Source organism: Xylocopa sonorina, chromosome 13 (genome assembly GCF_050948175.1).
Source record: "Xylocopa sonorina isolate GNS202 chromosome 13, iyXylSono1_principal, whole genome shotgun sequence".
NCBI lineage: Eukaryota > Metazoa > Arthropoda > Insecta > Hymenoptera > Apidae > Xylocopa > Xylocopa sonorina.
Genome location: NC_135205.1, coordinates 6082398 through 6096111, shown reverse-complemented (window position 1 = coordinate 6096111; position 13714 = coordinate 6082398). Strand labels below are relative to the sequence as shown.

The following is a 13714-nucleotide window of genomic DNA, read 5'->3' as shown; positions in this document are numbered from 1 at the left end:
AACTACCCTCTAAACACCATCGATCGAGCATCGAACGATCGAAACTCGTAAAACACAGATGTATCGCGACGAATGACTTCATCAACGACGAGTCATTTATCCATCGAGCGAACGGTACTTCGCTATCGCGGTGATCGAGAGCGGAGAAAAATAAGCGCGGGGAGGAATTTTAATATCCGCTACCGGGCATCGATTTATGCGGCCATTTTGGTACCGCTGGCGTGCTCGCGCTTATCTTCGTTACAAGGACTAATTTCGCTCGGCTGTTCTCAGCCAGCCCCAGGTCGAAGCGGATAGATTGTTTAACAATTATTTAGCCGGGATTATAAATCAACGCGATTAAAAACGGTGATCGAACGGGGGCGTAGCGGAGGCGCGCGATTCGTTGGACGTTATCGCGTGCGAATTTAATGCCGACGCGAGCTGGCGGCCGCCCGTTTACACGTGGCCGTTAAACCCGTCGACCAGAATTCGGTATTACCGGAATACTTGGAAATATTAAGTTAATTGCCCGCACTGACAGCCCAGCCCGTTATCGTCACTTATTTAACCAGGCAAATGAAAACCGGAACTAACCGCGCTATGAATAATGAGCCGGGTATCTTAATTAGCGGAACGCCCGGCCAATTACACGGTTCATCGAGTCGTCAAATCGCACGGTCGGTTTCAACGATCGACCAATTGTTAATCACCTCGGGGGTAATTTTGTTATTAACGTTGGTAAATAAGGAGTCGAATCGATTTAGCTCGAGATTTTTCGCAATCGCGAAGCTGACCTTTATCTAATTTCGCTAGAGCTCATCCTCTACGATCCGCTAAATAACAAGTGTAACGGTAAAATACAGTACTATCTGGACCACTCGGTGACCCGATCAGCGAAGGTTTTAAGAGAAATTCAGCGGCGAACCGAACATACCCCAAGTGGCTGTTAAGGTAATACACGATCCGGAATACATAACGCAAAGTTCCTTTGTACAGACGTAGTTATCGACTTGGGCAGGGGAGAACACCAGCCATCGGAACAGAACAACGCGGCGGAGTTTCGAATTCGATCAGAGAGTTCCCGTTAGCATGGAATATCTAGGAGCCCGCCGGGATGAAACGGCTTCGACAAAAGCACCACGGGAAAGTGTTAAAATAATTCAGAGTCTCCAAACTGCCGCGTTTGGCGGTCGTGTCCGACGCTTATTGCTCGACGTGGCTAGCGCCGGCTGGCTGGACCAGTTCCTGCCAGTATCGAACGTAAATCCAGAGGAAACAGCTCAGAAACGTTGGGAAAACTCCACCCGATCTCGCGTCTTAATTCTTCCTTCGTTCCTCCTCCGGTTCGCTATCGAACCTCTTCGCTCTTTTCCCAAAGTTCAACCGTTTTCCAAGAGAATCGTAAAAAAGAAAAACTCCTCGAAGCAGAGAATTTTCGCGGACGTTAAAACAGAGCGATCTCGTCTACCCTGCTGGGAGCCATAGATGCATCAGGGTGCATTAAACAAGGCGTTCCTTCGCGGGGTGTCAGTTATTGGGGCCAGCCATTCCGGTCTGCTGCGAGTTAACATCGCGTTACCGTAAACTCAGCCGCGGTAGACAATGAAATTCTAATTGCGGCCTTAATACCGCTCTTGGGTGTTGCATTTTGCGCAAACAATCCATGGGAACTGGCGGTGGATTCGAACGCGGTAGAATTAGTTTCGTCGAGTCGCGTCGAGGCACCACCCTGTCCGTCTTGTTTTCCCTTCGTCTGCGCGATCCTCCTTCGTCCGACAACCGCTGCGCCCCGAGCAAACTCCGCGAGCCCTCTTCGGGACTCTTTTGTTTCGAACTTACCGAAATCTTGATTACCTTGGCACCGTGGAAGGCAGGAGGAAAAAAAATATTCCGACCAATCTGCTGATTGGATCGCGGACCAAAGTTTTTCTCCAACCGTCCTTCGGTTAAGGGCGCTCTTTTGACCTCCCTTGATCGTCTCACTTCGCTGTTTATCCGACTAGCTACTGGCGGCGGGTCTATCGACACGTACGGCCCTGGAGAATGTGCACGCCTCGTTTTTGAATAGTTTCGAGGCGAGCGTAAATCTTCGCGCGACGCTCGAGCTCGTAAAAAATACACGAGGCTGCCCTCTCTGGGTCGATCGTACGGCGAAACGGACCGAGAGAAATGTTTCGTTTTTTTTCGCCCTCCCACGCCGTTCCTTGGATTGATCGGAACCATTCCAGTGAAATGTTGTTCCTAATACGGTCGATCCTGCTGGACAATCGTGCGGGATAGCTAAATTGGCTGGGTGTGGGAAAGGTTATCGTTTAGGTTCGTGGGATTTTTTCGCGGGGATATCAGCGTCAATCGTGCGAAAGTAGGTCCCGCAAGATATTACCGAGTCGACGTTACGAATCTTGGGGGAAACCGATGGTGTCGATGAAATTTGGTGGGAACAAAAGCGAAGTCGACGTCGAGCAACCGTTTCACCGCGCGGTCTCCACCATTTTGCCCGCAGACAAGCCAGTGGTCGAGGTGATAATGGACCCGGAAACGCCAGTGAACGAGGCGGACCGTCAGAACGTCTCGCTGACCTGCGAGGTTGTCACAGGGAATCCAGCGAGCCTGACCGCCGTCCGATGGTACCTGGACGGGGACCTGCTGAAAGAACTTCCGGACTGCACGAGGAATAGCAGCGCGACCACCACGACCACCGAGGAATCTTTAATTTTCTGCGATATCGATCCGAGCAAGCTGTTGCTAGAAGCGGTCGGACGGTCCTTTCACGGCAACTACTCCTGCGAGGGTAGAAACGACGCTGGTTGGGGACCACTTTCACCAAGCGCGCCTGTCATGGTCTATTGTGAGCCTGAGTTTCATTTTTAATTCGCTCTATCCGCGATCTCCGCTTACCACTTACTTACGATTTCTTTCCTAGTATAGTCTATTTATTTTTCCGAGCACCCTAAAGATTCTTGCTGCGTTCGTTTCATCGTTTTCATTTGGAGGTTCGTGTATAAGAAACGATTCGTTTCTCGTGTAACTCTAGACAAACCTGGCCCAGCTTCGATCTCGTACGAGCCCCAGCTGGTGATAAAGAAACAGCCGCTGTCCATCACGTGCTTCGTGCTGGACCCGGGACGACCGAAGGTAGCCGGGTTTAAGTGGTTTCGAGGGCTTCACAGACTTCCGGACGAAAACGGCGCCACCCTGACCATCGAGTCGGTCAATTTGGAAACCGAGGCGAACTTCACTTGTCTGGCTTACAACGAGGCCGGGGACGGCGACCCGGCCACCACGTTTATCGACGTATCTGGTGAGTTGTAAAGTTAACCGAGGGGAACTTTCTAATTCCTCGTCGAATGAGTCTGTCACGCGTGTCTCGCGAGACATGGAAATATGGCGAACCAGAGAGATCCGTGGAAATTAAGGAATCGCGTCTGACTGTAGGCTGACTCTTTCCACTGAACTCCGCGCCATTTTCTCTCGCGGTTTCCGCTTCCGTCGAAGCAGTTCCTTCTCCGTTCGATCGTAATTTCTTGCGCGCGTTGATATACAGGGTGTCCCAATGCTGCTTCCAGTGTCGTTCCAGCGAAACTTTCGTCGATATCTTTCCAGCGTCACATTAAAATACGTACAGCGTAACTGAATAAGCCCAGCGACATCGTTGCTGCGCGCAACAACAAACGGAGAAATTTGTTCAACGTAAAAGCACAGGCGCTTCCGTTACCGAGGTTTCCGTGCTGTATCTAAATTAACGATTCCTATCTGGAAAACTGCGTAAACGTGCTTTTTCTCCCGTTCTCCTGTCTCTCGTTACTTTTTTTTCTACGCATTCGCTAGACGTGTACCGCGTTACATTCACCGATGCGTTTTGCATAAACGCATTCATCCGACGTAACGGTGGCTCCATTCATCCATGCATAGGGTCTGAACGAAGGACTAGAACGATACCAGCGGTAACGAACAAGAAAACCTCGTTAATTATAATTGCTCCAACGACGATGTGTCGCAAACGGGGAGAGATCTTCTGAAAAGCATTGGCAACAGGCCGCAGAGAAGCTTTCGAGAAGCTCTCCTCGTCGTCGATGTCCATGCGTGCTGCTGCGCCGCCTTATCTCTCGTTCCGTCGAGGACAATGCCTCTTCCGGTCGCGGCGCTAGTTGAACTTGTTCTCTGATTGTCAATAGCGGCGCCTGCGTTTATCAAGAAGCTGGTCCCGTATCAGGGCGACGTGTACAATTCACCGAACGTTAGCATCATGTGCTGGGTGGAGTGCGCGCCGATGTGCAACATCTCCTGGCTGAAGGACGGGGTGCCGATGGACTTCACGAAGACGCATCGTTACTACCTGTCGAACGTCTACCACCAGCCGGACCCGCAAACGAACGACTTCGAGAGCATCCAGTCGACCCTCGTGTGGAACATGACCGCCAGGCCGAACGGGCAGCTCGACCGCGTCGAGGACACGGTCAAGTTCACCTGCGAGAGCACCAGCAACGGCATCGGCCCTGGCGTCAAGAGCAGCACCCATTTTCACGTCGAATGTAAGTTCGTTTTCTCGAATCTTCTCGAGTTTCGCCAGAGGGTAGCTCCCAGAACCGTGTACTTGCGAACGACGAGTAATAATCGAGGGCCGTCCGATCGGAACCGGCTTTATCCACCGCGCAATCGTCTAATTGCAAGAGTCTTTATCCACTCCCGTCACTTCTCATTGGCGAGGGCAATTGGTCTCGCATCGTTGTTCGCGTTGTGTTGCCAACTCGAGTAGTAATTGCTCGACGCTTCTGACTTCGCTAACGCGAATTCGTAGCGTTCAGCGAGGAATAATGGCGGTATTTATTTGAATAAATAACGCTCGTTATTAGGGATCGTGTCGCACGATTGATGAAACGATACGATAATGAAGATTAGGTTTTACGCGCGGTGATTTATTTATTTAAAGTTCACGCTCGATGGGTGTATACTACAGCTAGAATGGTTAGCGAGATTTTCGAAACTCGCCTCTAAGCCAATTTATATGCAAAGCGCTGTTCGACAACTATTTTACGAAAACCGGGAGCACCCGTCGAACAGGCGAGCGGTAACGCGCGCCTACGGAAATAAACACCGCCATCTTTACCGACGGCAATCCCTTTTTTGTTTTTTTTTTTTTCTCTCTACCGACAGATCCGCCGGAAAATATGACGATCTCGAGGAGGATAATAAACGTAACCGTGGACACGATCCCGGAAACGGTGGTCTGCTACGCGAAAGCGCATCCGGAGCCCATGTTCCGATGGTTCCGCGAGGGCTCTACGGACATCATCGTCGAGGGCCGCGTCCTTGATCTAAAGGTGCCCGTGCCCAGACGCAGCAACGGGACCTACTACTGCGAGGCGGTGAATCGACACGGAAGGCGGAACATTTCCATGGTCATGAATGTTCAATGTAAGTAAAGAAACGTCCTACCAGCGAATCGAGGATCGTCCGTTCGTAATTTCGATGGATGCTGAGAGAACGCGATAGATCGTGGAACCCGTGTCTCATCTCCTGTATCTCGAACAAACTCGTGTCACGCATTTCATTTTTCAAACGACGAACGTAATTGATAAACCTCCAGTTCGATGATGTAGATTATCGACGCGAAGGAAACAGTGGAGCGTGTAAAAAAAGCTAGAGAGACGCGCGTTCGATGGGACACGGATGCATCTAGGCAAGAAGCAAAGCGAGTAGCTGCGGTTTTCTTGTTGCGCAGTTAAGCCAGAGTGTCACGTGGAAAGGGAACGAATAGACGGGGTGGATTACCTGATCTGCTCAGCGACGGCCAACCCGAAGGAGACCGATTTCGTCTGGTCGCTGAAGAGCGACAACGACACGCTGGAGCAGCTAGGCGAGACCAGGAACGGGAAGAGCTACATCCGCCTCGATACCTCTGTGACCAATTTCCGGACGTACGTTTGCGTCTCGAACAACTCGATCGGCTATTCCAGCCCTTGCGAGCGCGACGTGCCAGGTACGTTCAGACACCGTTCTCCAGTTACCATTCGGCTTCCGCGTATCGATCGTTCCTCGTGAACCAAGTTCTGTAGTCCAGCTACGAGTTCGAGACGTTGCCAGCAAGTCTCTATCCTCCTTGGAGACGCGATGCGTTTTGAAACAAATTTTTGTCTCCCAGTTCGAAAACGCGCGATTTAATTAAAAGAGACTGGAACGCGGAACGGAGTCCTCCGCGGTGTAATCGTTTTCAGCTGATGATATCGCATTCCCCTCGTGGCTGTTGCGCTGTATCGCGCGGCTGTAATTCGCGTGTAAAGAAAAATGCTCGTGGCCGAGAATCCGAAAGCGTGAGATTAGGGGAGCAGAGAAACATCCCTCGCGACCCCTTAAAAAATGCCGGCACACGAGCGGCTATTTCAGTTATTTAGTTCCCTGGCTATTTTCCCCGGGACGGCTCCCAAGCAAGCTCGTTTCCCCTCGCTGCGCGCGACAACAGCGTCTTCTTACTCTCGCGCGTCAAAGGCGCGCGTAAAAAGTAACAAAAACCAGATTCCTTTCCTTGTCGGCGTTACTAAATATTCATACAGAGAGACGCCTCGCATTTTCCGCCAACATCCACCGCGGATCGTGGAACGCTGCTTCGCGCTCCGGGGCAAGATAACGGATGGCTCGTTCTAACGAAGACGAACAGACTTGGAACAGTGACGTTCGCGATAACGAATCCGTCATTTAATTAACCAGCGAAAGTTGCTTATTGCGGAACACAACCATCCGGTTCTGTGTAGCGTCTCGTTATTCTTCGTTAGGAACGAACGTGGCCAAGACGAGAGCCATTTTTCGAGAGGCTTCTTCGTCTTCCAAGTTTCGCGGATCGCGTTTCCTTTGAACCTCGATCGATCTCGAGGAATACGATTCACCTGATCGCAGCCAGATCCTGTTCGATTCGTTCGCGTCCACTGTTCGTCTCGACAGTTTCGCGAGGGGGTCGCGAAACGTCGAAAAACCGAGGTCGGTTATTTATCGCGCGGTCGGGACACGCTCGAAAGCGACGGCGATTACCCGTCGCGCGACGAGGGGCGTTCAAAGCCGGTTTAATTAAAATCCCCGCTTGTTCTTTTGTTAATAATATGTAGATGGTATGTAAATGTAAAATAGGACAAGGATCGGGACGATGAGGAAGTTATACTTTTATTAGGGTTTATGTAGATACGTCCGGGACATGAATTTTCAACGACTTCGGCAACAAACGACCGCGCTTTGAGAAAGCCCGGCTAAATCTAAATGAGTATTTTCCGTGATGCGCGCTCATTTACATCAACCCCGCCCGGCGCCCGTTCAATTCGGAACTTTTCACCCCGCCAGGAGAAACCGGCTCGCGCTCGACCGTGCCACTTTGTCTCGTTCCGATCGTGCCCTTTTTTTTCCATTAGTCTCACCCTCCGTTAAAATACCAACGCGTTAATCGCCAGTGTTAACGAGCGTTCGCGTGCGCGTAGATTAACCGGTTATAGCCGAGCAACTCGAGCCAGCGAGGAAGGTATCTCTCGAAAACTAACGAAGATAGAGGAGCCGATACGAGGCGAGAATTTTGTTTCAAAATTCACCGCTACTCCGTTGAACTGGACCGTGGAATCGTCCACGAAATGGGAGACAATAAATTCTAATTGAGAATCTCTGCTGTGGGATCGTTTACCCTCCGACATCTCAACCCCTTGTCATTTCTTCCAAGGGAATTTTTCCCTGGAGGACGTGAACGTCCCAGAGTTTTGATAAACATTATCCGGGGTAGTGATTAAGATTTTCATAGAAATAGCTTCGCCAGTGTCTCGTGATTTATAGTATCGAAGAGCAGCTCGTGTGTCGGGGGATGAATTTAGCGAGAGCTACGAACGAGAGAGTTTTTTTGTTTGAAATCAAACTTTCTATGAAAATATCTAACGTTTAAAAAAGTATAACCGAATCAGTAGTAAACTCTTTGTTTCTTCTTAGCTCACCATGGACATCGAAGTAAGTTCTATCACGATTATTACGTTTAAATACCTCGTCGAAACTGAACGAACGAGCGTATTTGTTCCTCCACGTTCTCTGACTTGGAAGAAGTACGCGACAGTTTCGATTCCCCTTTCCTCTTTTCGATAGAAGAAAAGAAAGAGATTGCGTTCACTGGGAGGGGTAGGCGGGGGAGAGAAAGAAACGAAGGGGAAGGAGAAACGTCGAGAGCGATTTAAAGCTAACCAGCTCGATGAAATATTATTTGCATCGTATTATTCCTCCCCGCTTGAAGGGTGGATGTGGTTTTACGGGTTGCTTAGTTTTAAAGATACTTCACCGGGTTGATTAAATTGGAGCACCCTGTATACACGCGTACAGTCCCGCGGCAAAGGTAGCGGCCGTGGTAAAATATTCTAGAGCAAGTGAATTGTGGATTAAATCCAAAGCGGGGATATGAAAGGCTTCCCTCGAGCTTCGACCGTCTTATTTTTCCTGCATCTCGAACATCTCGCAGCTGTCGACGGCGTTCAAATCGCAAGTATCCCGTCGATCGTTTCGTCGAGCAACCCCCAAAGGGTACACCGCGACGATGGTCTTTAAACATCGAATTTCAATGCCTTGTGCTATTAAGAAGCCTTGAACGACCTCTACGTGGACAGAGCGACAGTGTCAGACTTAATCGAATCTGAAACGCGTTGCTTCGGTTAACTATATAGAATAGGGGAGGAAAGATGGAAGAAAAGAGAGGGAAGAACGTTTCGTGGGCCTGCTAGTGGATTCGTCCAAGTAAGATTACCCAGCAGAGCCTGAAATAGACGCTTAGAAATAAATAGGGACATCTGGTGTACTTAAAAACCGTGGGCGTTGCCGTCCCTCGAGTGGCGAGTGTCGGAGAGCCGCCACAAATGAATGCTCGTTTCAGGTCACATACCCTGGTGGCACCAATTGGAGGGGAACCTTCTTCTGATCGTGATCGTCGCCGCTGTTGTCCTCATACTCGTCAAGATCATCATCTGCGTGGTGATCTTCATCGTTTGCCGGCGCAAACGAAACCAGATGAAATGTAAGTTCCAGTTTCACCCTCTTTACCATGATTGTGATTCTGTTGTTCACTACGATCCGCATGAGACGTAGACGAATTCGTCGAATGGGCTTTCTTCGAGATCCGGAACTTCGAGAACGCGGACTTTTTTCGTCACGTTCGATCCTTCGTTCTTTGAACACGTTTCACACTGTGACGCGTAACGTTAGAAAATCTTGAAGAAGATCCATGGAAACGTCGCTAATCATAACGATAGTCGAACACATCGCACGCTCGAAGCGGAATGACACGGATCCGTCGCGTTCCATTACATTCTCCTACGTTCAAATACGCATTATCCGATCGATCGTACAGTCGCATCGATTTTCACACGCACCTTCGTCACTCGTACGAAAGATCGAAACTGTGTATATACAGGGTAACCCAGTAACTATCCGTAACAATCTTATCGAGATGAAAGTGAGCGAGAAAAAGAAAATAAAAGAACGTAATAGCAGTTACTCGACGTCCATCCACTCGCTTTGGTCGCACCGTTCGCTCGTTGCTCGATCTGACGAGTGAAATAGAAGAGAGAAACCAGGGGAACGCAGCTGGTAACGATCGACGCGCTTGTTCGCGTTGCGAGTCGTATCGTACGGGGGACGCGATTTTTCCTAACGAGTTCTCATTGACTACGAACCGCTCCGCGACGAGAGTTCACGACGTTAGAAATTTTCTCTCGCGAGATGCGACGTGCATGCCTGCTCGAGTCGAGGGATGAGACACGATTAAAGGGAACGTCGATCGACGAGAACCACGATCGAGACCCCGGGAACATCTCTTCGTTTCTAGCTGTTTCTGTATTTTATTGTACAGTCGTAGCCGTCGAAGGAGACGGTGAACACCTTCGTAGCTCGTCGAGAGTATTTCTGCGATACGTCGAGTCGATCGTGTATAAAGTTACATTGACTACCCGTTCGATCTGGCTGCAAACGTCCGATCGAGTACGTGTTTCGCGGACGTGATCGAATCTGTACAATGTCACCGCGTGCGAGAGCGCCGACGAATGAAATAGTGGCGAACGAAAGGTGGAGAACGATCGGACGATTGCAACCGGGTAGGCACCAATCACGCACTGCATTCCATTATTTTGCGTTGTTATTATCGCATAGTTCGTGCTAGTTACGAGAAGAAAGAAAGCATGTCTATTATGTTGCGTAATCGTAAGGTAGATGGACAATGCGAATTTCCCATTTGGATGCAAATACAAGTACATACATGTATACAAATTATTAAGTATACGCGAGCCTGTGCCGCGCCACTGTGACCGACGAGACGCCACCAAGAGGCCCGCTATTCCGCAGAGATCTGCTTCCTGGACACTTTTGCGCTCGCGTCCGAGGTGTACGCTCCCTCGCGCGTGGAATTCATTTCGTCAGAGAGATTGCGCGTCCGAGTAATTAACCCTTTGCGCTCGATGACTTTTTCGATCGGGCGGCGCTGCAACTCGAGACAATCTCGCGCGTGAATGAATTTATAGAAGAATTAACATACGAAAGTGTTATATATTGATATATTATCTGCGTTTGCATTTTGAAAAAGATAATTATCGAAGTTCAAGTTCTGTAGTAGCGTTTGGTGTGATATTTATACAAAGCACTTACCAGAACATTCCGAGTTGCCAGGATCTTGTGGGTCGTCGCTGCTACTTCCGGATTCACTGTCTATTACACTAATTTTTCTATTTCTCACACCCGATACGTCATTACTGTTTACACTTGCACGAAATTAAAAACGAGTGGTGGAAAATTTCGCGATACGTGTGCTCGCTACGACCGTCGAAACTGTACTAACGATAGACACCTCGTATTCAGGACTACAGTCGTAGAGGAATTTTACGTCACAATGTCACTTTCCAACCGAAGACGTAAACAGCCCAAGGGGCTTATTCACGAACCAATACTTCGCATCTATCAACTGGAGAGAACGAAATTCAGCGTAAATACAGCCGCTCGAGTTGCCACGCGAAACATCGTGGCGAGTGAGAGTCGCCATTCGAGCGCAAAGGGTTAACCCGGCAACTGATTTTCCGCGCCGCGATAAGCTAATTCAATTTACATATCGAGCGATCTAACCGAATCTCCGAAATTCTTCTTCGTCGGGGGTGAAATTAACCCCTTCGATGATCGTACGCGTTCGACCTCGTTCGAGTCTTCGTAAAAAAAAAAAAAGAGAGCGAAAAAAAGGTTTGATTATATTTCCGCCAGCAGGCACGTAATTCGAATAAACTCCCTCGAGCGGCGATCAAAGGACCCACGATGACAAACAGTTAATTGGAAGCGTCCAGAGTAGCTCCGTCGACCCTCGAGCGTAAAAGAGGAAACGAAATGACTCGAGGAGCGTGTCGCGAGCCGCGGTAAACCGTCCGGGCGAGTTCCCGAAACTCGATCTTCCCGGGCAAGTTAGTCGACGTTAATTAGCAGACGTTAAGTTCGAGCAGGGAAAGAAGCGTCCCTGATTAAACAGGCGCGGGGGTCGCACGCTGGTTCCAGTTGGCACGGCACGGGCCTCGCTCGTCGGTAGCGACCCACTAACACAGAGGATACTGATACGTTTTCTGCTCTACTTTTTTAATTTGGACTTGCTAAACAAAACACAGACAGTAATCGGGTGGTCGAGCTGGAGGAACGCGAACAGTAAGTACGAGAAACGCTGCGCATCAAACACTTTCACCCTCCCTCGCTTTTCGTCTCTTCTTCTCGCATGGATCGCGACGACCTACTCGCGCCCTCACCCCTTCCGCTGTCTCGTTCGCACACGCTTCTTTACCGTCGACGTCGCCCTGATTTTCGCTCCTTTGCTCTGTCACACCTCTCGGTTACGAGACCGCCACTTTTATTCCGAGCGGTTACTTTAATTTCCGGCCCGCTTCCCGTTCAGCTTTTAGCCACGACCGCGACATCTCGCTTCTCACCCGCGAGGGAACCTATTTTATCGCTTTGTGGAACAGCTGCATGCTCGACGCTGGTAATTCCGCGGAACGTGTATTACGTACACGCTGTAGATCGACGGGGCTCTGGGTGGGTTACGCGTCCAGGAAAAGTTTTCGCGTGATTCTCGTACCACGAGTGTTTGGAATCGAAGCCATCGTTTTGGCCACCAGAATCGGTTTATAAATCTTGGATCCATCGTTGCTGGATATCCTGTATATTGTAGCGTGTCCAGGAATAGCCAGTTACCACGGGGTGCTAAATTCGCTCTAGGTAAATCTCGTTACACGATTGATCGATGGAATTATCGATTTCGCGTATCGTCGCTTTAACGGAGGACGCACGGCTACGAACGTGATCCTGCGAGATCCCCTTTTTCGCGGCTGGGACAATAGCACGATGGTAGGACGAGCTGTAATTTCGCGTGGAAAATTAGTAACGTCTACACGGTTTCGCTCTACTCGACTTCTATTCCGAAACTAAAAAACACAGTAAAACCAGACAGTCTGACACACGCAGCAGAGCAACGTTCCCTGGTCACCTTCCTTGACTCATCGTTTGCATCGTAAAAAAAAAAAAATTGCCAGCAGTACGCGAACACCTGCACCGCGAGCACTCGCGCACGCTTACGATCTCACTCGATATATTCTTCACCGTCTCTGAACCGCTTCTCATCGCACCAAATGGAGCCCGTTTTACTCGGTATGCGCATACATTAGTGGCATCTTGGCGTTGACTGTAACCCACCCATATATTATCGCCGGCACGACTTATCGACTTTATTGGTGTGCGTTAATGTAACACCGTGGCCCTGTGATACGCGTAGTGTGCGCACGAGATTGTCTCCGATCTCCAATCTCGCAGGAAGCCCACCCTCGGCCCCTTCTCGCGTCGCCCTCGCCCTCTGTACGCCCTCTCGTCTTCCCCTGCGGCTGAATGCACGTCCTGTTGCATAATTTAGTGACCACTTCCGGCTTATAATAGTTTACCGTCGAAGCCTGTATAGGGCAGGTAAGGCCAGGTAAGGGGATGCACGCTCGAGCCACCAGGGTGGCGAAAACTTCTTTGTTAATCGAAACGCGGCGATTCTACCGCCGTTACGCTGCTACATGATTTAGAGTCGACTAGTTGTTGCACAGTTTGCGCTCGCTGGACCCACTCTTCGCGTCTCTTTTTCTCTGTCTCTCTGTTCCACTGCTGTTATTTCGCCGCGATGGCGGTCAATCGCATCACGGAAGACACTTTCGGAGGTGAAAGGTAGGTGAAGGGTTGCATGCTCTCGTTCGCTCTCTTATCGAGTTGGCCGACGTTCAAATCGCGATCGAACGAACGAGGAGTCCTTTTGCCAGTCGCGTATTTTTATGACCGGGTTCGATCGATCCTTTAATTATCGCGCGCCGTTTCAGCGGAACGAAAAGGAATTCGCAGCGACGCGCAGCTTCGAGGGGAAGCTAAAGCGATCGACATAGAACGAAACACTGATACCTTCCCCTCTTGATTCTCGATAAAAGCGTCACCGTCTACTTTTATTTTCATTACGTCTCCCGATGGAGCCGAGTTCGACGGTCCCTGTCTCTCAACGGGAGCCAGGAACAGTGACAAATTGAAAAAGATGGACTGACATTTCATAGCGCGACGCTTTTGATGAATCGCCGACGACCACGCGTATCCTATGCATATGCAGCTCGAGCTGCGCCAGGGGAGGAAAAAAAGCCGAATTTTATTATCGAGTCGTCGCGATATCGCGACTTTTAGATCCCCCGTT

General features: G+C 49.9%; 1 protein-coding gene across 24 annotated transcripts in view; it reads left to right on the top strand.

Annotated features, from left to right (window-relative positions):
- Nrm (neuromusculin) overlaps nucleotides 1-13714 on the top strand; it is a 252302-nt gene that overhangs the window by 204942 nt on the left and 33646 nt on the right. For 19 of the 24 annotated variants that reach the window (XR_013102624.1, XR_013102617.1, XR_013102619.1 and 16 more), the window contains exons 10-17: nucleotides 2486-2830; nucleotides 3017-3283; nucleotides 4158-4514; nucleotides 5137-5397; nucleotides 5705-5962; nucleotides 7936-7953; nucleotides 8861-9001; nucleotides 11619-11655. Coding sequence is in view for 15 of the 24 variants with exons in the window: in XM_076906501.1 (XP_076762616.1) it covers nucleotides 2486-2830; nucleotides 3017-3283; nucleotides 4158-4514; nucleotides 5137-5397; nucleotides 5705-5962; nucleotides 7936-7953; nucleotides 8861-9001; nucleotides 11619-11655 (1684 nt within the window). In the remaining 9 variants the exon portion in view is untranslated. The remainder of the gene's footprint in view (nucleotides 1-2485; nucleotides 2831-3016; nucleotides 3284-4157; nucleotides 4515-5136; nucleotides 5398-5704; nucleotides 5963-7935; nucleotides 7954-8860; nucleotides 9002-11618; nucleotides 11656-13714) is intronic. The other 5 variants (XR_013102620.1, XR_013102623.1, XR_013102618.1 and 2 more) reach the window with 4 other exon arrangements.